This window comes from Brachyhypopomus gauderio, chromosome 9 (genome assembly GCF_052324685.1).
Source record: "Brachyhypopomus gauderio isolate BG-103 chromosome 9, BGAUD_0.2, whole genome shotgun sequence".
In the NCBI taxonomy this organism is placed as follows: Eukaryota; Metazoa; Chordata; class Actinopteri; order Gymnotiformes; family Hypopomidae; genus Brachyhypopomus; species Brachyhypopomus gauderio.
Window position 1 is genome coordinate 7,722,843 of NC_135219.1, and position 21,137 is coordinate 7,743,979.

The 21,137-nt window shown below is 41.3% G+C and overlaps 2 protein-coding genes across 3 annotated transcripts in view; both read right to left on the reverse strand.

Annotated features, from left to right (window-relative positions):
• Positions 1 to 2,337: 2,337 nt before the first annotated feature.
• On the reverse strand, positions 2,338 to 7,682 carry yy1b (YY1 transcription factor b). 2 transcript variants are annotated; one of them, XM_077016766.1, is made up of 6 exons: positions 7,003 to 7,682; positions 5,397 to 5,559; positions 4,540 to 4,584; positions 4,201 to 4,261; positions 3,695 to 3,853; positions 2,338 to 3,455 (listed from the first exon to the last, which is right to left on the reverse strand). In XM_077016766.1, exons 1-6 carry the CDS (start codon positions 7,532 to 7,534, stop codon positions 3,273 to 3,275), a joined length of 1,143 nt encoding a protein of 380 aa, XP_076872881.1. In that variant the 5' UTR covers positions 7,535 to 7,682; the 3' UTR covers positions 2,338 to 3,272. The 2 variants fall into 2 exon arrangements, with proteins under 2 accessions (XP_076872881.1, XP_076872882.1); XM_077016767.1 differs by lacking the exon at positions 4,540 to 4,584 and having other exon boundaries at positions 7,003 to 7,680.
• A 782-nt stretch (positions 7,683 to 8,464) lies between these two features.
• evlb (Enah/Vasp-like b) overlaps positions 8,465 to 21,137 on the reverse strand; it is a 28,493-nt gene continuing 15,820 nt past the window's right edge. The window contains exons 2-13 of the mRNA XM_077016765.1: positions 19,216 to 19,384; positions 18,736 to 18,913; positions 14,075 to 14,138; positions 13,351 to 13,418; positions 12,949 to 13,217; positions 10,755 to 10,855; positions 10,625 to 10,667; positions 10,393 to 10,441; positions 10,008 to 10,068; positions 9,544 to 9,604; positions 9,349 to 9,406; positions 8,465 to 9,225 (exon numbers count right to left, since the gene is read on the reverse strand). Of these exons, the coding sequence (XP_076872880.1) occupies positions 9,188 to 9,225; positions 9,349 to 9,406; positions 9,544 to 9,604; positions 10,008 to 10,068; positions 10,393 to 10,441; positions 10,625 to 10,667; positions 10,755 to 10,855; positions 12,949 to 13,217; positions 13,351 to 13,418; positions 14,075 to 14,138; positions 18,736 to 18,913; positions 19,216 to 19,384 (1,159 nt within the window). The 3' untranslated portion in view covers positions 8,465 to 9,187. The remainder of the gene's footprint in view (positions 9,226 to 9,348; positions 9,407 to 9,543; positions 9,605 to 10,007; positions 10,069 to 10,392; positions 10,442 to 10,624; positions 10,668 to 10,754; positions 10,856 to 12,948; positions 13,218 to 13,350; positions 13,419 to 14,074; positions 14,139 to 18,735; positions 18,914 to 19,215; positions 19,385 to 21,137) is intronic.

Sequence of the window (21,137 nt, forward strand, 5' to 3'; positions counted from 1 at the left end):
CCCGGTAATAGAAGACTTCTGACACATAATACATTTTATGATAGTTTGCCATTAGAATAAAGCCAATGGAACACACGCTGAAGACAATGTTACTCTCGTGCATCTATTATCAGTGTTCAAGAGCTAAAGGACATGTGATCATCCACTTATCAGTGCATTAATCAATCATGGCTGAACAGTTTTTTCTTCCTCTCCACCTCCATGGAATTCAAGGGTATCTACACACAGCCCTTCCTGACTCAGTTACCTTGGCAACATATTTCTGCATGAATATATGTGAAATGCAGGTTTTGCACCCTGCAATGACACACAGGATTCATCTATGTCAGAACTGTTTTAAAATCACATCTCATAAACACATTTAGGTTTACACTATGTGCACACATGCACATAAGCATAAACCACATTTAGATCTACACAACCCCCACTAAATGAAATATTTACATCAGATTAAATAATAATACATTATTAATTATATTATCCACCAATATCTACCTTTGCATTAACAAACTGAGGTGACGCGCTCATAAAAACATGAAGCAGAAGAGGATTGTGGGTAGGGGAGAAACGCCTGTCGTATCCAGACAGTAAAGATCCTTGATCAGGTGTTACAACTGGAGGGCTGACTGACATCGCGTGCATGACAAGTAGCACATTTGCTCTCCACTGCCTTTGACAACTGAAACAACCAATTTCCCTGCAAAATGATTCAAGACCAAACAAATGCACGAGAAGCTATACGCAGAGTTCTCTAGGAGAAATGGCACCACACTGCAGTAACACAGTAACACACGCGTGACACAGAAAAACTCTGTCTGCCTCTGCCTCTCCCAGCCCTGCACACGACCACACACAGGTGAAGCACAGACCAGCCCCCCCTGCTGGCTGTTCCTGAAGAGACCACTGGGAACAGCTACAGCTGTTTTCCAATGGGAACAAAACATTTACATGCCCAAATTCCAAATTTATACACAAAACTTCTCCATGCATTTGACAGGCATTAAAACATATGTGCAAGTCTGCATGAATAGATGAGTGAAGGCATTTGAGCACTGGATACGCCCACTTTTATTATTCATCCTGATAAATTAAGCTGTACTGATAATCAATGCAAGCAGGTACACTTTAAACAACAATTAACCCTAACCCTAACACTACACCTCCACGTGCAATATAGCATAGGCCAGTTTCCTGGTATGAAACTAAAAACTAAATCACACTTTAAATGAGTTCCAGACTAAAAAGGAATTTAAATAAAATGATGAAAATTTCAGATGACCAGATTTACTTTCTGTTCACTAGTGCTTTGCATTTGTGCTGCATGCTGTAATTTTGCACACAATAAAAGCTTGTGCTATCTAACGCCTACTTCAGTGCAGTAAAATATATGAAAAACATAAAAAGGATCAACGATGAAGAACTAGCTTCACTGTTACAAATGTTTCACTTTCAAAAATAAATCAAGGTCAATCCTTTCTTGTTTATTTGAATCTTACAGTACAATGTTGCACATGTGTATGTTTTAGTGTAGATCACCTTAAACATTGTAATAAACTTTCTGAAATAATATTAGCTGACACACTTAAATAGGATGTCAGCATTCTTCTGATAAAATATATTCTTCGGTCTTGTTTTATGCAGACACTGTCTGAAGGGGCCTTCAGCTATGTCTACTCAGGCAAGAAATTTGCTCACAGCTAGGTTTTATGAGCTACTGCCAAAACCCATAGGTGGTTATTAGTTAGCACAAGCTGCCAATTTAATTTGCACAATTATCCGCAGAGTATGTTTATAGGAACTTTTCATTAGATATTGTGGTCTCTATATTTCTTTCAGTTCAAAGGAACTGTTTTGTGGTTCAGTATCAGAAGATCAGAACCATGGACAGCACATCTTTGAAAATCAGTGTACATGTATCAATGAACAGAAACAAATCTGGTGACTGATGTTCATGTCAAGTGACATACTGCCTTTAACACTCCAATGACAGATTACTAAAATACTGTTGCACTAAAGAAAGAGCAGCCACATAAACATGACATCAAAAACCAGAACACACCAAAAAATTCTAATTTTCAGTTGATGTGGCTGAATTTTAAGTATATGAAAGAAATGGTTATCCAAGACAGGACTGTGCTCTCGGCCATTACAGCTCAGAGTCTGAGTCAGTCAGTAACACCACTCAGAAACATCACACTTCTGATGAGGCACTAGGAGTCCATTCACCATGCCAGAGAGATTTTGCTTTGAAGAAAAAAAAAAAAGCCCTTTTATAACCATTCCAACCCCCCCCCCCCCCCCCCCCATCAACACAGAATGAGATACATGAAAAAAATGCTGGGCACATTTTTTTTTAATTGTTGCTCTCTGAAATACATGAAGATGTAAATATTAAAGAATATGTCATGACTTAGGCCTTTACAATACATTCTAAACAAAGAAAAATGACAGTGGTTTATTGATGTGGTTCAACAGATGGGTTTTAAAAGTGAACCCATGTTTCATTGCCAAGTGAAAATGTGACAAAGGAAAGCAACTGATGACTAAACGCTTTAAAGCAGTAAACACTTGGAATCACACTGCTGTTCTACATGATCTCCATACAATACACAAATACAAGATTATTCAATGGTTAGAATACAAACAAATAAAGGAAAATGAAACTGAAAAGATTTTTACATAAAATACTTTTGAAGTATTGTTTTACAGTAACTATCATCAACCCTTCCAAGAAGAACATGTTCTAAGCAAAACCTTAAATTCTCAGGGATAAAGAATGATCACAAGGTTGCATTACTAAGCATATTCCCCCAAAAAAATAGTGTACAATATGCACACTTGGAAAAATACAAAATTAAAAGCTATATCTATGCAGACTGGTGAGAGTTAAGTAAAAGTGAAAATAAGTGGAGCAACTGTCCAAAATGTTTTCGATCTCATCTCTGGTAAAACGCAATGTCCACAAGTTTGGCCAGGCCGTTGGCTGAAGAACGCTGTCCCAGCATGGCATGGTCGCACTGGCCTGACGCCCGGCTCTGCTCCTCAGTGAGGACCACACATGGTTAGCAGGCTGATTTGAGGATGGAGGGGCTCCCAATATTCAGCTTTTTGTGTCTTTTTCGATTTCCATAATTTATCCCCAAGTCCTTCAGGTAATCCCCCCCCCCCCCCCACCACTCCTCAGGAGAACTATGGAAGGGCGTGGCTCATTCCTCCAGTGTTAAGATGCTGTCGCGTTGAGGCTGGGTTCAGGGATAACAGAACAGAGGTGCTCATTGGTTGTTTTTGGCTTTCGCGTGCGTTAGGATGTGTGACTTGAGGTTGGTGGACTGAGCAAACTTTTTATTGCAGCCATCGAATGGGCAGACGTATGGGCGGTCGCCAGTGTGAATGCGCACATGTGTGCGGAGGTTAAAGTCCAGGGAGAAACGTTTCCCACAGCCCTCAAAAGTGCACTAGTCGGGAGAGAAAACCAGAGGATTTAGCTCCGTTTGAATAATACCAAGTAATGCATTTAGCAAATATTTGATGTTAAAGATATTCGGACTAGAAGTTATTTAGATTTGTAAATTCAAAACTGCTTCTGAAAAAACACCTGTTCAAGACGACAAATATCATGGGATTCACATGAGTGAGAGCATTAGGATGCTTGTGGCACTGTTTCAGCTTCAGTGATGTGGGTTTGTGTTCTAACCTGGAACGGCTTTTCTCCAGTGTGAACGAGCTGGTGGCGCTTTAGTTTGGAGCTCTCCACGAAGGCTTTTCCACACTCAGCACATACGTGAACCCGGGGCCCGTGGGTATGTAAGTGCTTCCTCATTGCAGAGTTATCCCTGAACATCTTAGTGCATCCCTTAGGGAAACAGAGGAAATTAATGTCTGCAGTCATCTATTACAGCATGTTTAAAACAAACAAACAAAACTTCACACTTCAATGAGTGTTTTTCTGTCTGAAATGGCATCAGATTGGCACGTCACTCCTGAAGAATGTCTTTGGTTGGACTGTCAACTGATGACCGTGGTAAACTATAGAGGACTGATGTTAACGCAAAGTGTAGCCAGAACTAATTTGGTAGTTTACGACTTAAAACAATTGAACTAGGGTTCATAACTTGTCCTCTAGAAGCAATTAATTATATTCAGGTACAACCAGGAATCTTAAGCAAAAGAAAGATGTGACGAAACCAAAAGTAAACGCACTTTGTGGGGACAGGCTATCGTTCTGGGTGCATCATCCTCTTTGATCTTCCGCGGCTTCATTCTGAAGGCAACAAGAACATTAGAATTAATAAAAGGCATTAATAGAAGATTAAACAAATCCTTATCTGCATGCGGTGATAGACATTTACATTTTGTGCATGATGAATATAAAGTGCAAACATAATGAGTAAAGCATCTGGTCCAGAAGTTACAGCACCACTAGTCTGCCCTGTGAAGCCCATTACAGCCCCTGACGGACACCAATAAAAAAAAAAAGCTGAATCATAAACAAGCCCAAGACCAATATGGTTACCCGTGTGTCACAGGTTCATATCTTACCGTACGGAGCTGCGACCAAAAGGGCCGCCACAGTTACTGTAGGGACTGAGAAACACCATCAATTAACGCTTTTGTTTACCAATTCCTCGCTGTCATCAAACAAACTAAATAAAGGAAAGGTAGGCTGACATCATAGCAACTTGTATGTTGGGCTGGAATCAAATACAACCTTGTGTGTGCATTGTTTTTTGCACAATGCAACTTGATTAAACTTGATTTAAAAAACAAACAAAAAAAAAACAAACAAAACAAAAGTCCCTCCCAGCAGGGATACCTGCACTCTTAAGCAACACATTAAAGGCCAGTTTGTAGTACATGTGGCTTCACATATAAGCATTTGTTGTAAATAATATACATCTACATGATTTCAGTTCTGTGGTTAATATTTCATACTGGTTTAGAGTCAAATTTAACACCAATATTTGGTTGCAAACCAAACCCATCAGCACAATTCAGTGACCTCCTACTCAACACCACGATCTATTAAGATTGAAAGCACCCCTTTCCATACACTGAGGAATGACTAACACACAAACACAACCTGCAGAGAGCTGAATAGGCCACAGGGAACATAGCACAACTATATTTTAACCAAGTCAAGAAAGGCCAGAGGAAACAGCACAACAGCACACATGTTGCCATCAGTCGATTAACTTCTGTTAATGATTCTTCTCTACAGCTCAGGTGATATTTTATACCTTAGCATTCATCAGGTTAGTATTCAACCAAGAAAGTACAACCAAATGGAAAAAACATTTTCGGTGTCATTCAATCACACATTCATATAAATGAATGCGTTACTGCTACTGTGACTTCAGCCAACGGTTTGTTTTTACTGTATAAGTGTGCAGGCAAACCTGGCAAACTCTGCTAGCTGTTTGGGATCCGACAGGTCGATTCCCGGAATACCACCAGGGGGCAGCTTCTTCCCCGTCATATATTCAGAGTAATCTGGAGGAGAGTTCTCGCCGATAATCTGCTCCTCCACCGCAGGATCTTGGTCAATGTCCTTCTTGTCATCTGAAAATGAAACAACAAAAGGTAAAATAGCTACTAAAATATTACAAGTACTATTAATTATTCAACAAACGATTACATTGTATCTGAAATCAATAAAGACTAGAGGAGCACAACTCTGGTCGTGGACAGTTGGAGTCCAGTGAAGTTTGGTCATTTCTCTGCTCCCAAACACAACTAAACCTGGTAATTAACTGCTAAATCATATCAAGTGAGAGAGTATTGGACTTCAGAAGTGTTGATTTGGCAATTTAATAATGTCTAGGAAAGCACCGTGGTACCTGCTGAAGTGAGCGAGTTTAATTTGTTTAGTTATTTCTTTTAATTTTAGAGTCATCCATCTACTCAGCGTTGAAATCCACAAGAAGGATGTACACCGTATGCAGTGGATATTTATGAAAAATGAAATGCAGTATATGGCAGTAAACTGCACCAAAAATGTTCTAGTAAATGAGATTTACCGCACTGTAACATCCAACACCATTTGCACTTAAACACTGTGGATCAATTCACTTCACAGAACTGGGCTAGGGTGGCAGGCGGTGAGATCAGCTCGGGCTTAAACCTCCACGCAAATCGGCAGAACACCGACAAAACATTTCACACTTCCTCCAGGGGGCGCCACACTCGCTCAGCCACACAGCCCACAGAGCGCGTGGCTACAGCGTCCATCCATCACGAGACGGAAGTGCTGTGGGCTTTGTGTTGCGCACCGACTCGAGGCCGTTTGACTGGCACGCAGCTGGGCCTGCCGCAAAATAAATGAAGTATAAACCACTGAATGCATTGCCAATAAGGCTGCTGCTGTTCATTCACATAAATGTTTTAATTCGGTTAAAATCCCATCACCAAATTATGTCGTAAACAAAGCACTGTACAAACCTGCTAGCGCTGCAAACCAGCTCGACATTTTATGGTTACGTTTATAGTCATATTTTAAAATGCTGAACTACGTAACCCGGAACAGTTCTTATAACATCGTAATTTCGTGAGTTGTTTTTGTAACTTAACCACTAAACCAGTAAGCTGCTGCGCACTTGCGGCCTACACGCGACTCCCAGCAGCGCGCTCGCGCTAGCGGCCTTCACGCGACACCAGCAGCGCGCTCGCGCTAGCGGCCTTCACGCGACACCAGCAGCGCGCTCGCGCTAGCGGCGGCCGCCATGTTCGCCCGCCGCCATCGCCATGGGCCGCCATACTGGACAGGGGAATATGGCGGCGCCCATCAACACCTAAAAACATGGCTTCCCTTCAAAACAAAAACATATGCGCCGAACTACTTGCATTTTTGCGCCCAGAACCCTCAGAACGACTCGCGGCGATGCTGTAGTCCACGCACGGAGCTGCTGCAGACGGACAACGCCCTGCAGGGCCCTGCTTTGGAGGCTACATCGGGCTACAACGAGCGAGCGAGAGAAAGTTCCAAATTTGGCACGGAAAACGTACCTGATGCCCACATTGTAACGGAGAATTCTCCCTCCAGTGTCTTTATCTGCACCTGTTTTTGCTCCCATTTCCTCCCGGTGGATTCCGCAGCGCTCAAATAGCTCTTTTTACCCGCTTTCTTCCCACTACCTCCCCCCTTCTTCATCCGCCCCATAGAGCTTTTCCCTGCAACAGTAACCAGAGTCTGTCCGATGTATTCCTCCTCTGCGCCCGGAGCAGGAACAGGTATAAGAATCTGATCTTCAAACCCATCGTCTGCACGTAGATCCGAGTCGTCCCCGCCGACGACTTCTTCTCGCGTTTGCACCAGAATCACTTCTTGGTGGTGATGAACCTGGTTCGGGTCGTCTGTCACAAGCGGCTGCAGGGCGATCATGGGCTGGTGTTCGTCGTCGTCGTCGTCACCCCCGACCACCGTGGTCTCGATAGTCTCCACCGGAATAGTCTCCACTTCTATTTCATGAAGTTCGACTATTTCAGCCGGCATCTCCGAGCCATCTGTCTCTATGTACAGGGTTTCACCGGATGCCATATTGAATTCCGCCAGCTTGCTTGCTTGCTTACACACAGCTCGTTGCCCCACAAACACACACCCCCTCACTAAAGGGATAGCTGCCCTCCCTCTTCGATAATACAAATAACTCCACTTCGTTCACACAAATTCACGTCGCCACAACGCTCCAGTTTCATGTCTCGCGAGACTGAACGACGCGCACGCGCGCAGGCGCCTAGCTGATGAGATTATACAACCCCTGGCAAAAAGTATCACCAGTCTGGGACTTTGTTTCCACAATGTTTTTATATTTCTTTTAGTTTTTCTGAAAACCAACAAGTTGCACTTTGGAATTACCTTATTATTGTATAATGTTTTTGATCTGAGTTTGTTCTACAGAATAAAATGTCTGAATGAGAGCTCATCCCAGACTGGTGTTTCCATACTTTTTGCCAGGGGTTGTATTATTGTGCATGACAGTAAATGCTGAGAGTAGAATATGTGGGTTTGTGTTGTACATCTATGTCATTTAAATATTTTATTAAGATATTATTTAAGATAATGTTATCATCATGATAGTTTTTTCACTGTGAGTATATCAATGAATTACTGTTAGTTAATGAGTTAAATAAATACAGTCGGGTTGTAAATTCTTTACAGTTACGTAGAACTTTAAATATTGGGGTATTAAATATACGGTATGTCTTAAATCGAGACCGTTACATATAATTACATAGCTCTAAATAAAATGGTTAATGCCTCTAGAGGGAGCTGTAATGGTTGACAATAAAGAACACCAAGAACTGGCACACATCTGGCACACATTATTTACACAATCCATTTGCCCTTTTTGCCACTTTTCTTTTAAATGTAATATTTACATATATATTTATTTATATAATATATAATATAGTATATATCCCAGGAAGCGCATGGTCAGATGAAGAAATAAAACAATACTTCACAGAATCCTTGCAGCCAATAAACATTTTATTAACAACATGATCACAAATACTCTGTTGTACTAATGTTTTTGTTCATAGGATTGCAATATCCAAAAAGAAATAGTTTGTTGCTGATCCCACCTTGTTTTAAAAATCTTCCTGTCAGTGGTAACAAACACACTTGTGTTGCCAAAATAAAAATAAAAAATTTTTAAATCTTGTTTTTTAAAAAAATGTGAGTTTGTGAGAAATAAACAGGTGATTTATTCCACTAGCAAATGAAAATAAAACCAGTGAAATAAAGGTTAACATTGATAGCTAATGTTATTATTATTATTGTTATTACTATTATTATTAGAATAAATAGGTTATTTTTATTTATTTTTATTTTCATCACAAAGTACCTACTACTTACAAGTACATCACTACCACCATAACCACCACCACCACCACCACCAATAATAATAATAATAATAATAATAATAATAATAATTCAATAGAAGAAGAAGAATTCAACTGAAGACTGAAAAAGTTTCCAATATTACTTTAAACTAGAAAACAGAGATCAGTGCAAGTGTCCGTCTTCCATTTATATTTCTGAGTGTTACCACAATCTACCCTTCATGTTACAGCAAACTCCCACATTTGCTTTAACATGGTGGTGATGTTGCTGGGTGTCTTCAGCTCTTCAGCTACAACAGGTCCTGCCAGGGGTCTCATAAAAGATGGACCACGCAGGTCTGGGAGATTATGTCGTGCTAATTCTACTAAGCTCATGTCTAATGGCTGAAAGAGATGACAGAAAACTATTACTTTAAGCAAGTCACTTGCTCTCATATTCACAATTACAAAGCACATATTGTTATTTCATTTTTGAAACAAAATTGCATATATTTAAAATAAACATACCATCAATAATTTCATCTTTCACCTTGTGCAATTCACGAACAACTTCTTCCAAGATTTCCTATTAATTTATACAGGCATACAGATAGGTAATATTATGTTGATAAAATAATAGGTGTAAATTAACAATATAATATTGATAGCAATCACACACACACACACACACACACGCACACACACACACACGTGAACCTTTACCTGTTTCATCCTGTCAAAGTCTAAGGCGTCTGTGTCATTGTTACTTCCCACAGGACGGACCCTAAACAGACCACAAATACAGTTACAGTCAAGGACATATATCTGACTTTACTTAATAATAACAATAACAATCATCATAGTTTTCAGTTTTATTTGTACACTCCCTGTCCACTTCTGCATTTCATTATGGAAACACAGTAAGTTAAACAATATATAAAAACTTAAAAAATAAAATGCTTTTCCAAATTATTTGTACAATGGCAAGTTTCTTGTTACATTCATAACCATATATGAGAAAACCTGGAGAAGGCTATTGATATTAAGGGATGTAAACTCTTTAACTAATGACATTTACCATTGCTTCAAAAGCATACTGAATAGAATACAAAGTTCATGTGTTTTTTTAATTGTTATGGACTGTTGAATTGCAAAATGCTGTAATATGATGTCTGCAAAACCCTTACCTAGATACCAATGATGACCTCTCCGCAGAGTTGGCTCGATCCCATGGCTTTTTGGCGCCATCTGTAGGGGAGAATAAAAAATGCAAGTAAGAGGCTCCAATGCAGCATGCATTTCCTCTGGAAAGAGACAGAGCAACAGGCTTCAGGGCTACAGTGATAAATCATTGCCCATTTTAATGTTTATAGCCTCCACAACATAATGCATAATGCTTTCTGACTCAATGTTTTCTCCTTGCACTTTTCTGTTTGAGGGTTCATTCATTTCTTCATCATTTATTAATCAGTTGAATCTCTACTATTGTCTTCATTCTGTGCTCAAATAAAACAGCCATACAAAGCAGCTCATAGTGTGATGTGCGTGTGGGGGGGTGGGTGGGGGGGGTACCTGAGGCATTCTGTCCTCTAGAGATGGGGGAGGGGGAACTGGGATCATCCTAAAATACATAAAGCTTAGACTGGTAAAATGATTCCTGTTTTTACATCGCCAAGCTATATTAAGGGTAGAATTAACCCTTTATTTACAGTGGAGAAAAGACAAGGAAGAAAATACTAAGGCTTACTGACAGACACAACACAACAAAGAGCAAACTGAGTTCCTTTCCTGTCTCGGTTCTTACATTTTGGTCTCCGGCTTTCTCAGACTGGTCTGCAGCTTTTCGTCTGATAACGAGAGTGAAAAAATGAGACCCATCTTCAACCTACAGATCAATGATATCACCTGTTTCATTGTAGAACCTCAACACTGACCTTCGTGCTAGCAGGGCGTTCATCTCCTCCATCAGACCTCCGCTCCCCCCACTTGTCCGGTTGGCGTCGTTTTTGGCTCCGGACGCTGAGCTGTCCTCAGACTGCAAACACACGGGCCATTCACTCTGCCTGCAGGTAGTCTTGTTACAACAATCCTGATCTTTTTGGATCATGCAGTCAACATCTGCCCCAATCTCCTTCTTTCCACATCTCAATTTAGAACATATTATTATTAGTGGTGGGACTTTAACGCGTTAATTTCGATTAATTAATTACAGGAAAATTAACGCACTAAAAAAATTAACGCATTTTAACGCATTTAACGGGCGAGACACTTTTGCACCGTTGAATGTTTCTCAGTGCACGAGTTCCAGACATACAGATTATATGGACGCACAATAAGATCATGATGGATATGACTGAAGAGGCTACGCTGGTGGATGGGAAATTTAAATATAAACTTCCAGATGGAAGTAGGCTACAAACAAAAATAGTGTTATTTACACTTTATGTAGGAAGGAGTTCGCTTATCACAGGAGCACGTCCACCCTTCGTTACCACCTCAACGCAAAACATGTTGCGGCTAAAGCTGGGCGTACACTGTGCGATATTTTAAATCGTGTACTCAGCTCCAGCTCAAACTGTACGACTAAATCGCAGGGAGAGTCGGCTCGTGGAGCTGCTTCAACAGTGCGATACTCTCACGAGGAGCGATTTGAATTTCAAACAGGTTTGATATTCTTGCGACGCTGCGATTTCTGATCGGGAGTTGTGAATCGCTCCTCGTATACCTGTGTAAACTATACGATGCACGACACGCGATTGAACCGAAACGAGTGAAAAATCGGCTGAAAATGGGCCAAAAATCGCACAGTGTCCGATTCACATCCTGTGAGGAAATGTCCTGGTTTTTAAATTACCTTCATTGGACCATTAAGACTGGATTAAACTTTCGCGAATGGCCGTAGCGCGCGACTCCGCACGCGTTTATACATGACGCGTCACATTATTTGTGTTGTCCGCTCTCAGTGGTCGAAGATAAAGACTTACAAGAAGCGCTGCACATTGCGTCAACTGATGCAAGTTACGAACTACCGTCCAGGGGTGAGTTTCCCAAAACGTTCTTAGCGCCAAGTACTTCTTAACCTCGTACGTAAGAATGAGGTAACGAAGTACTTGGCGCTAAGAACGTTTTGGGAAACTCACCCCAGAAAGACAATGTCGAAGAAAATCCAGCAGCTGTATGATGAGGAAAGAAGTAAAACAGGTTATTGTGAAGAGCGCCACAAATGTGGCTCTGACTGGGGATCACTGGACCTCTGTTAGCAACAAGAATTATCTTGGTGTGACAGCTCATATAGATGATGAATCTATAGATGATGAAGATCCAGTCATTTGCTTTGAGCATGCAGAAGACCACTTCTAGGCACTATGGAGATGCCTGTGGCAGAAGCCTGGGAAATTAAAGAAATTGCTAAAATGCTATTAAAAAACATCTTCTGATTTACTTCAATACTTCCAATATCCTGAGCAAAACTCCCAAAATTAAACAACATTTTTTATCAGAATTTCCAATGTTCTGAACTGTTTTCTGCACACTACACATATATTGGTCTGTGTAGTAGACTGGTGGAAAAATAAACAAGATGTTGAAGTTTATGATTATGTTCATTGATTCATTCATCATTCAAACTTAAATTAATATTTCTCATGTTAAATACTGAAATGCGATTAAAATGCGATTAATTTCGATTAATTAATTACAAAGCTTCCGATTAATTCGATTAATTTTTTTAATCGCGTCCCACCCCTAATTATTATATATGACACCAGCACGAATTATTCTGACCATGCTGTATATTATACAAAATTGCAGAAATGATACAGAGTATTCTTTATGTAATGTTCAGATTTCAAGTAATTTTTCCACATTAGGCAGCTGTAGCATGTCTATCCATAGCGTGTGGCAGAAGAAACAGCCCATAGGCTTTAAGTTTGACTATAAGCCAGTGGGTTTCTGAGTAATGTGATATTGCACAGATATCTCATCGAGTCTGATATCCAGCACACAAACAGATACACACCCAAAGGTTATAGAGTTATAGGGTTATAGGGGTATAGGGTTATGGAGTTATTGGGTTACAAGGGTATAGGGTTATAAGGGTATAGGGGTATAAGGTATATGGATATAGACCCTTTGCACTCTGCGCAGTTTGGCTCCCGCGATCATGGCTGCGAGGCCCGTGGAGCCATGCGGTTCCTCATGCGACGTCCCATGGCCACCATGGCCGCCTCCAACCATGGGCAGCGGCGGAGGAGGTGGGGGAGGAGCTGCTGTGAAGAGGGGTGGAGGACCAGGAGGTGCAGGCGGAGGAGGGGGAGGCGGGCACGGCCCTCCCATGGGCGGAGCTGCGGACGGAGGAGCCACAGAGAGCACAGCGGGATGACCCTGGAATGGGGAACCTTCAGAGAGACATAAACGAGATGAGCAAATACGAGAAGAAACGAGAAAATGAATCTAGTGAATTTGCATGTAAGCATTTAGGATGTTGGTATGATATCAGAACCGCTCCTCAGCCAGGCCTTCATGTCTGACCTGGGTTGGATGATCGTCGCTCTCTCTCTATGTGTGCCTGCATCTGCTGCTGCTGTATCTCCATCTGCCTACAGAAACACACACACACACAGACGTCACCATGCCCTGCTGCTAGGGCCATGATGTCAGATCTCCCACCCATTTTCCTGCTCAGCAGTGGCGAGTGAGTGAATGCTGTGAGTGTAATTGGAACACAGAAGCAGACGGTGCTAACAGCACTCTCGGTGCATTGTGGGTAATGCTTTGCAGTAAACACTTTGCAGGAATGTCACTGGTCATTTGCATATATGAATGCTGACTGCTACAGTATAAAATGGTAGCGCAGGTAGCAACAGTAAGATTGTGAAAGACTGATATTGTCCCCTGTATCCAGCATCTGACCAGGAATGGAGAGAGCTGTGGAATTTTCCAGTGGAACGCTCCTGGGGAACAGCTGACACAGCATTGTAGTTACAGTAGCCAAATGGGACATGCTTTTCTACCATTCAACCAAGAGGGGGCAGCTTTTCCCCACTGACCTTTTGAGTAATAAATTGTGGATCTACATAATACTGATATATAGACATTTTGAATTTGCATGAATTATAGTGTTTTGTTATATGTTAATGGACATTTTATATACATATAGCAAAACAATGCCACATATTGACATCTTCAACCACAGCAGCGGTGATTTTGCTGTAGTAAAGAAGAGACCATACCAGTCCTGCAGGCTGGATCTCACCTTCTCTGCACATCCAGGTCCTCTGTTGTGGGCCCGTTCTGAACATGCCGCTGCACCGCTGGACCTGAGCAAGAAGAAGACCACCATTTTACAGTTTGGTAAATGGCTGGTAAACACCACCGGAGGCACCTGTGTCTTGCTAAGAATTCCCCTCACACACTATTGAACTAGGAATTTCTTAGCATTCATCTCTAGACCAGAACTGTACATTTGTCAAAATAAACACCCTCTAACCTTGAACCAGCAGTGCCGTTCCATCACCAGCCCAGACCACACAGACCACACAGTGTGCAGTTTGATTCTGTGCCACTTGCATGAGACATGTTACAGTATCTCAGTCTGTGTTCTCATTCTGTTCTTCCTCACTAAGATGGATGTTCCTCAGCTCCAACCCAGTGGGAGTGCATTTAGGATTCAGCCCCTTCACTACCTGTGCCTGATAGGTGCCACACATGGACAAAATTCATATTGTTACATACATAATGTTCTCAGTCTGAGTCAATGGGGCATCTGTGATGCAAAGCGACTCGTAGCCTTGTGTGTAATTATGCTGCATTATGTGTTTTAATTTGTTCTAATTTACAGGTAAATAGTAAGCCATCACTGCTATACTTATATAATTACAATTTTGTTGCTTATGATCCTGCTTTGTGCTCTAAAAGGAGGTTTGATATTTTATTTCAGGCCTTGTAGTCACTGGAATGGTCCCTGGTTGCCATACTGTATACTATGATAATGATCTTGGCTTGCCAGACACCTATCAGGAAAGTAAGATGTTTGTTTCATATACAATCCATTGTTCCATTACAATCAAATAAATCCTATGATAATAACAACTATACAAATCATTGCCCTCTGCCTGTATGGAATGTCGGATTACCGAAATACAAGCATTTATCCATTTATTTTCAATCTTATCTTGAGATAGAATGAGATATTGTCATGTTTAATTTAAGAGGATGATTTAAGAAGGCTGTATAAGATGCTGAATTATTCAAAGGTAGTGGAGCATTGAGGGGTTGCTAGGGAAAACTGAAGTAGACACAAGAAGGTCACGTGTATCAGTGTCAAAGAGAAACACATTTATCTTAAAGTTTAGTTGTAATTAAAGGAAGGAGGCATGTAGGAACTTTGCTGAAAGAAACAGCAGCAGTGTAAACTAATACCCGAGGTAATGACAGGAATACACAGGAATACACCTCCTTACTCTCACACATTGACCTATTGACAGCAATTTTGGATCTTATTAACCAAAAACAGGAGCAAAAAGAAAATTGTGGGCAAAAACGTCCCCCAAACTGTCCATGGTTTTCAAGACAGCTACAACTGTGTTTCTGCAGTTTTGGGGGTTATAAGGGAAGCCAGTGGTTACTGAATCTCACATTTCAGCTTTCCAAACTGACAAATAAAACACAGTAGAACTTGATCTTATCTCAGGACACCACTGCTTCGACTCATTTTTCAGTGATAAACACACACATACATACACACAAACCAACAAACAAACAGATCAATCACTGGCTCTGTTACTAATACATGTACTGTAAACAGGATTAGAGGGAATATTATTTAATAATATTTAATACTTTTCAGAACCTGAATTTGAACACAAATTGAGCTAAAGATAACAATCTGCTCCAAGGTGCTTCTTTGTCATGAAAGGTGTAAATGGCGAGTGTCAATTACAAGTTGTTACACTACAGTGTATTATACGTTTACAGTGTATCCTTTTGTGACCCTCGAGTGGTCCTCTTATCTCACAGTACACGTGTCTGTAAGTGTGCGTTCATCCACACTTCACTGTGGGGATATAAGTGGGGATTTTTAAATGCTGCACAGAGTGGATGTTTTTATGTTTACCATAAAACTTTAATTTAATCATAAAATGTAAATATATGGATTCATGTTTTACATAACAAACATTACTATCAACATTTGTACTTTTATTTACAAAGTAAATATAAAAATAAATATATTTGTTTGTAAATGTAAATAATGATAAATAATAATACTTGTGTCCACAAAGCTGTGTCCACATATTGAACTCAGAAACTCAATATCAGTCATCCAGTTGACCTAATTAGACAATATTCAAACAAAACTAAAATCATTCAAATGTGACCATAAACTGCCTTAAAAGATTCCATATTCCAGCACCATCACTACACAACATCTCATGCCTGTTGTCATCACAACTAAAACACACAAACCTCTGTCCTCTCATGTCACACAGTGACTGAATCTGACACGAACTCCAGCATCATGACCAAGGAGCTGAAGTCACAGAGAGAGAGAGAGAGAGAGAGAGAAAGTGAGAGAGAGAGAGAGAGAGAGAGAAAGAAAGAGGGAGAGGGAGAGGGAGAGGGAGAGTGCAGTACCTACTAGACATCTTGAAGAAGAAGACCCGACTGTGGCAAATGCAGAGACACTGGCAGATCCACTCTGATCTGATCATGGTGTCCCCAGACTCTTCATCCCTTCTGCTTTTCTCTCTCTCTCCTCCACATATTCTCTCCTCCCTGCAGGTCTCTAGTTTCTCTGTGGGGTAACCCCACACTCAGTGTGGAGCAGCAGGCTAGTAAGCTCTGACCGGCTCACGTTTCCCAAGCCTCCCTTATGTGCTGCATTTAATGCCACCAACACCTCCAAGCCCACAGGGGGCGTGGTACAAGTTCAGGTGCAATAGAGTACCATTAAGTATTAAGTATCAATTATGCTATATTATATTGTTTGTAGTCTATAATTGTTATAACAGCTGAGGAGTATGTTTTTTCTTCTACCAATTTTCGGAACCCTTATATGTTTGGTTACAGAATGAAAACTAAATATCAAAACGAACACAGTTTCAAGTAACTAACCGAGCGAAAACTCCACATGTCCAAATCAAACTCTCACTGTACTGTGTCCTCATCCTGCCTGAATTCATGACTTTCTGAGGTGTTTGTTGGTCTCAGTCAGAGGGTCCACAGTAGCAGCGTTTGGCCTGCGGTCTTTGTTCTCCCACACGTTCTTTTCTCTTTCTGTCATCACCTTTCATAGGTAGAGAGAAAAAAGTCACTAGTATGGAGCCCAGGGGAGTACGCCTCAAGGACTTAGTTTAATTACGATTAGCACTGTACTGAGAAAACACTTCTCAGCTAATAATAGAATTATTAATAGAAGCATAATAATAGAAGCACTGAGTCTTATTTACCTCTCTACACCCTCTCCTCCCTTAGATGTCATTTAACTAGGAGTGTTGATATGACTGAACTACAGCCATTAAGAAATACGTCCATTAATGAAAGTTCTGTTTGTATATGAAAATTACTCAAGTGCCTGAATATATGCAGCGGCTATTACCACTTAATGCACGTTTCTCCGGCTACAAGCAATTAGCCACATATACATGATACTCAATAGGCTATGTACAGAGCACACCTCTAGGGGGCACTGGGCTTCACAAAAGCCTGTACAGGCACCATGCCCACAACAAGGCTCAGTAGCAGTGCTTGGATTGCTCAACATTCAGCCACAGATCCTCATGAGTATTTGCTCTGTGTATATGAGTTAAAAGTGATCACACTGACTTCTGCTGCAACTGTTTAGGAGGGAGGCCTGCCAAAGAGAGCCAGCCAAATCTGCCCAAACTCACAATGAAGGTTGTATCTCCTCAGCTGGAAATGCATTAAACATGATGATAACTTGCTCCCAAACACATAAGGTCCTATTGGATCCCAGGAATGGTACTGAGCAGAGTAACTATGAGCATCACAGTTTTATATATATATATATATATATATATATATATATATATATATATATATATATATATATATATATATATATATATATATATATATTTTATGTTGGCTGGGTCGCGTGAAAATTCATGGACAAAATGTGGGTCACCAGAAAAAAAGTTTGAAAAACACTGGGATAGGGTATATGTAGGGTTGGGTAGGGTATATGTAGGGTAGGGTTGGGAAAGGTAGGGTATATGTTGGGTTGGGTAGGGTAGGGTATATGTAGGGTTGGGTTGGGTAGGGTACTGTATATATAGGGGGTAAGTCCTGAGCCCCAGCTGGCTTGTCAGAATGCCTCCAAAATATATCTCATAAACAATATTTGATGGGTTTTTAAACAGTCCAACCCCCCAGCAATGTTTTATAAATATTATATAACTTGTATAAGTAAAGTCTGGCAGACTAGACTGTTCATCTAAAAATGACTTTTTTAATGTTTTTGGTTTTTGGCTATTCTTGTCTTTCTGGGTAGAGGAGGATGTGTGAGACCGGAGAGGTCAGAGCAGTTATGTAAGAATCCTAGAAGAGTTTGGTATGTATGTAGTGTGTAGTGTATGTGCTGCAGGGAGAGAGTTCAGGGGCTTACAGACGCCTCAGAGTTTTCAAATGATTTTTGCAATAACTCAATAGTTCAACATTTGCTACTGCAGAAGAAGTTGGAGCAAGATGTGCCCCCCCAACACACACACACACACACACACACACACACACACACACACACACACACACACACACACACTCACTCACACCCCCCATGTGTGCAACCCCCTCATAACCCTAACCCTAACCCCCATGTGTATAACCCCCCCCCCCCCCCCCCCCCCCCCCCCTCCCCCACACACACACACACACACACACACACACTCACAGCCTCACCTCCATCCTGGGTGCTGAGCACGTTGAGGGCAAACAGCATGGCGTTCGAGAAAGTAGTGGCCTCCTCCTTACTGGCAAAGTTGAGTCCGTACACCTGCCTGGCATCACGCCACTGGTGAAAGGTCGGTGTGGCCTGATTATACTTCAGCCCCTTCACAATGGAGTAGTTAATGACCACCTGAGAGAGGGTCAAAGGTCAGGTGAAAGGTGAGGAGGCAGCTGGAAAGCTGCTCAAACATCTGAGGCCACGCTGCCGTTGCCCCTGTACAGTTTTAAAACATGATTCACCACCTGTGCTGATTTAGCAGGAGCCATACAGATGAACAGAGAGCCAGCAACACCTGTTGTGCCCGGTCATGAAGTGACCAGTAATGTAATGCGGGTGTGGTGCGTTTTCATTAATTAATTCATTAATCTGATTAATTCAGATAATGTGACTTCACTGATTCAGATTCAAACTGTATGTAGAAAAAGAGACACCTGCTGATCCTGCAGTTTGACCCCCACCACGCGGAAGGTGTTGTTGGCAGTGTTGTGGTAGATGTTGATACGGCTGAAGCCCTGCTGGCCTGGTTTGATGGGCACCCACTTCTTGCTGGTGTCATCGTAGACCATCACCGAGGCCCGGGCCTGGCAAACGCTCTGCTCGCTGCAACACACCATCACACGGCACACGGTGACCCACGCAGGCAGGTCAGCTCAGAGAGGCCTAACACATGCGCTTCACCCATATTTATTCAGCCTTCAATCAATCAAGCCTTACCTGCTAGATGGAAAACACTCAGGACACATTAATATACCTGTTCAGTAAACACCGAAAGTAAATAAAGACAACATTCTCAAAGCATCAGCAAGGAGTAGGGCTGCTTATCTATGTCTAACATTTATGGCGTCTTTGCGAATAAAATCAGACCAAAGAAAGACCCAAACATGGAGGATTCTGGGTTTCTTGTGGTATACAGAAATAAGAGCAGGAGGTACACAAATGTGTTCAATGTAATAGCAAAACTCTGACTTTTAGAGAAGGGTTATTCTTATAACAGAGGTGGGGGGGGTAGGGAGGGAAAGAGGGAGAGAGGAAAGGAGTTAGGAGGAAGAAGAGGAGAGAGGAAAGGAGAGTGGGAGAGACGTGGGGGGAGGAGGAGAGAGTGATGGGCCCAGATATGAGTTTAACACTGAAATGAGAAAAACAAACAGAAGGCCGTCTGTGCAGCGCCAAAATGAAGACAAAGCTCCAACTACTGAAGTGGAGAACTGCACACAGGGAATCACAGAACACACGTGATTATTCAGAAGAAAAACAATCTCATCATTATGGTATAATGAACAAGTTCTGTAATTATTTTGTATTTTTGTGTAATATTTATTACATAATTTTATGAATGCAAAATGCAAAATTTATGAGAAACAAAGATAACATGTGGCAGAAGCATTTTAACCACTGATAACCTGGACACTGAGCCACAGAAGATTACATGGATAGGCCACCATAAATGATCACACAACACCAGTGCTTCATCTGGTCACATGCCAGATACAAAATATGCATTAAAGTATTTACATCATGTTCCATGCATAGATAAGATTAAACTAGTTTTTGATCTTAAGACTACATGAATGTAGGTTGGAATGTGTTTGTTTTGAAGAGAGATGAGAGAATGTGGCACTTTGCACTGACCATGTCAGCGTGCGTCTTCAGCTGGAAGCTTCTACACTGGCCAGCGTGGAAACAGTGAACTGAGACACAGAGACTTGTTAGCTGTCTTTTTTTAAGAGTTCCTGAAATAGCACCATGGTGAGAGACAAAAAATCAAACAGAGGAAGGGAGAAATAAAGAGCAAAAAACAGATGGATAAAATAATTTTAAAAAGAAGATGAAAATTAAGGAACTCTTCACGCAGGTCAAGATTAGACACACACACACACACACACACACACACACACACACACACACACACACACACACACACACACACACACACACACACACACAGGTCAAGGTTAGACACATATACACACACACACACACACACACACACACACGCACACACACACACACACACACACACACACACACACACACACCAACCTACATACAAAGGCTCACAAAAGAAAACACACACTCTGCTTGACATACATACACACTCTCCTGCTGCAGTATTTGGCTAAATTGCTCTTTGGGAAAATGAAGAAACATTCTGGGAGACAAGAATAAATCAAGCAGGTTGGAATGCACCTTGACAGAGGACTAAATGGAGGAAGAAGAAAATGTTGTCATCTGACTGTGCTAAGAAGAGATTTTAGCTCTCACAAAGCCTTCTCACACGAGATTGAAACATACTGATAGAAACAATTTATTGATGTTCTCACTGTAGGAAGATTTAGATCTCACTTCCTGTCAT

What these genes read in the sequence shown, in the direction of transcription:
- yy1b (XM_077016766.1), bottom strand. Translation starts at nt 7,534, where the DNA reads ATGGCATCCGGTGAAACCCTGTACATAGAGACAGATGGCTCGGAGATG. An exon ending in CGATAGCCTGTCCCCACAAA is followed by an intron (nt 3,854 to 4,200) that starts GTGCGTTTACTT and finishes TGTTTCCCTAAG; the next exon opens with GGATGCACTAAGATGTTCAG. An exon ending in CTGGAGAAAAGCCGTTCCAG is followed by an intron (nt 3,456 to 3,694) that starts GTTAGAACACAA and finishes TCTCCCGACTAG; the next exon opens with TGCACTTTTGAGGGCTGTGG.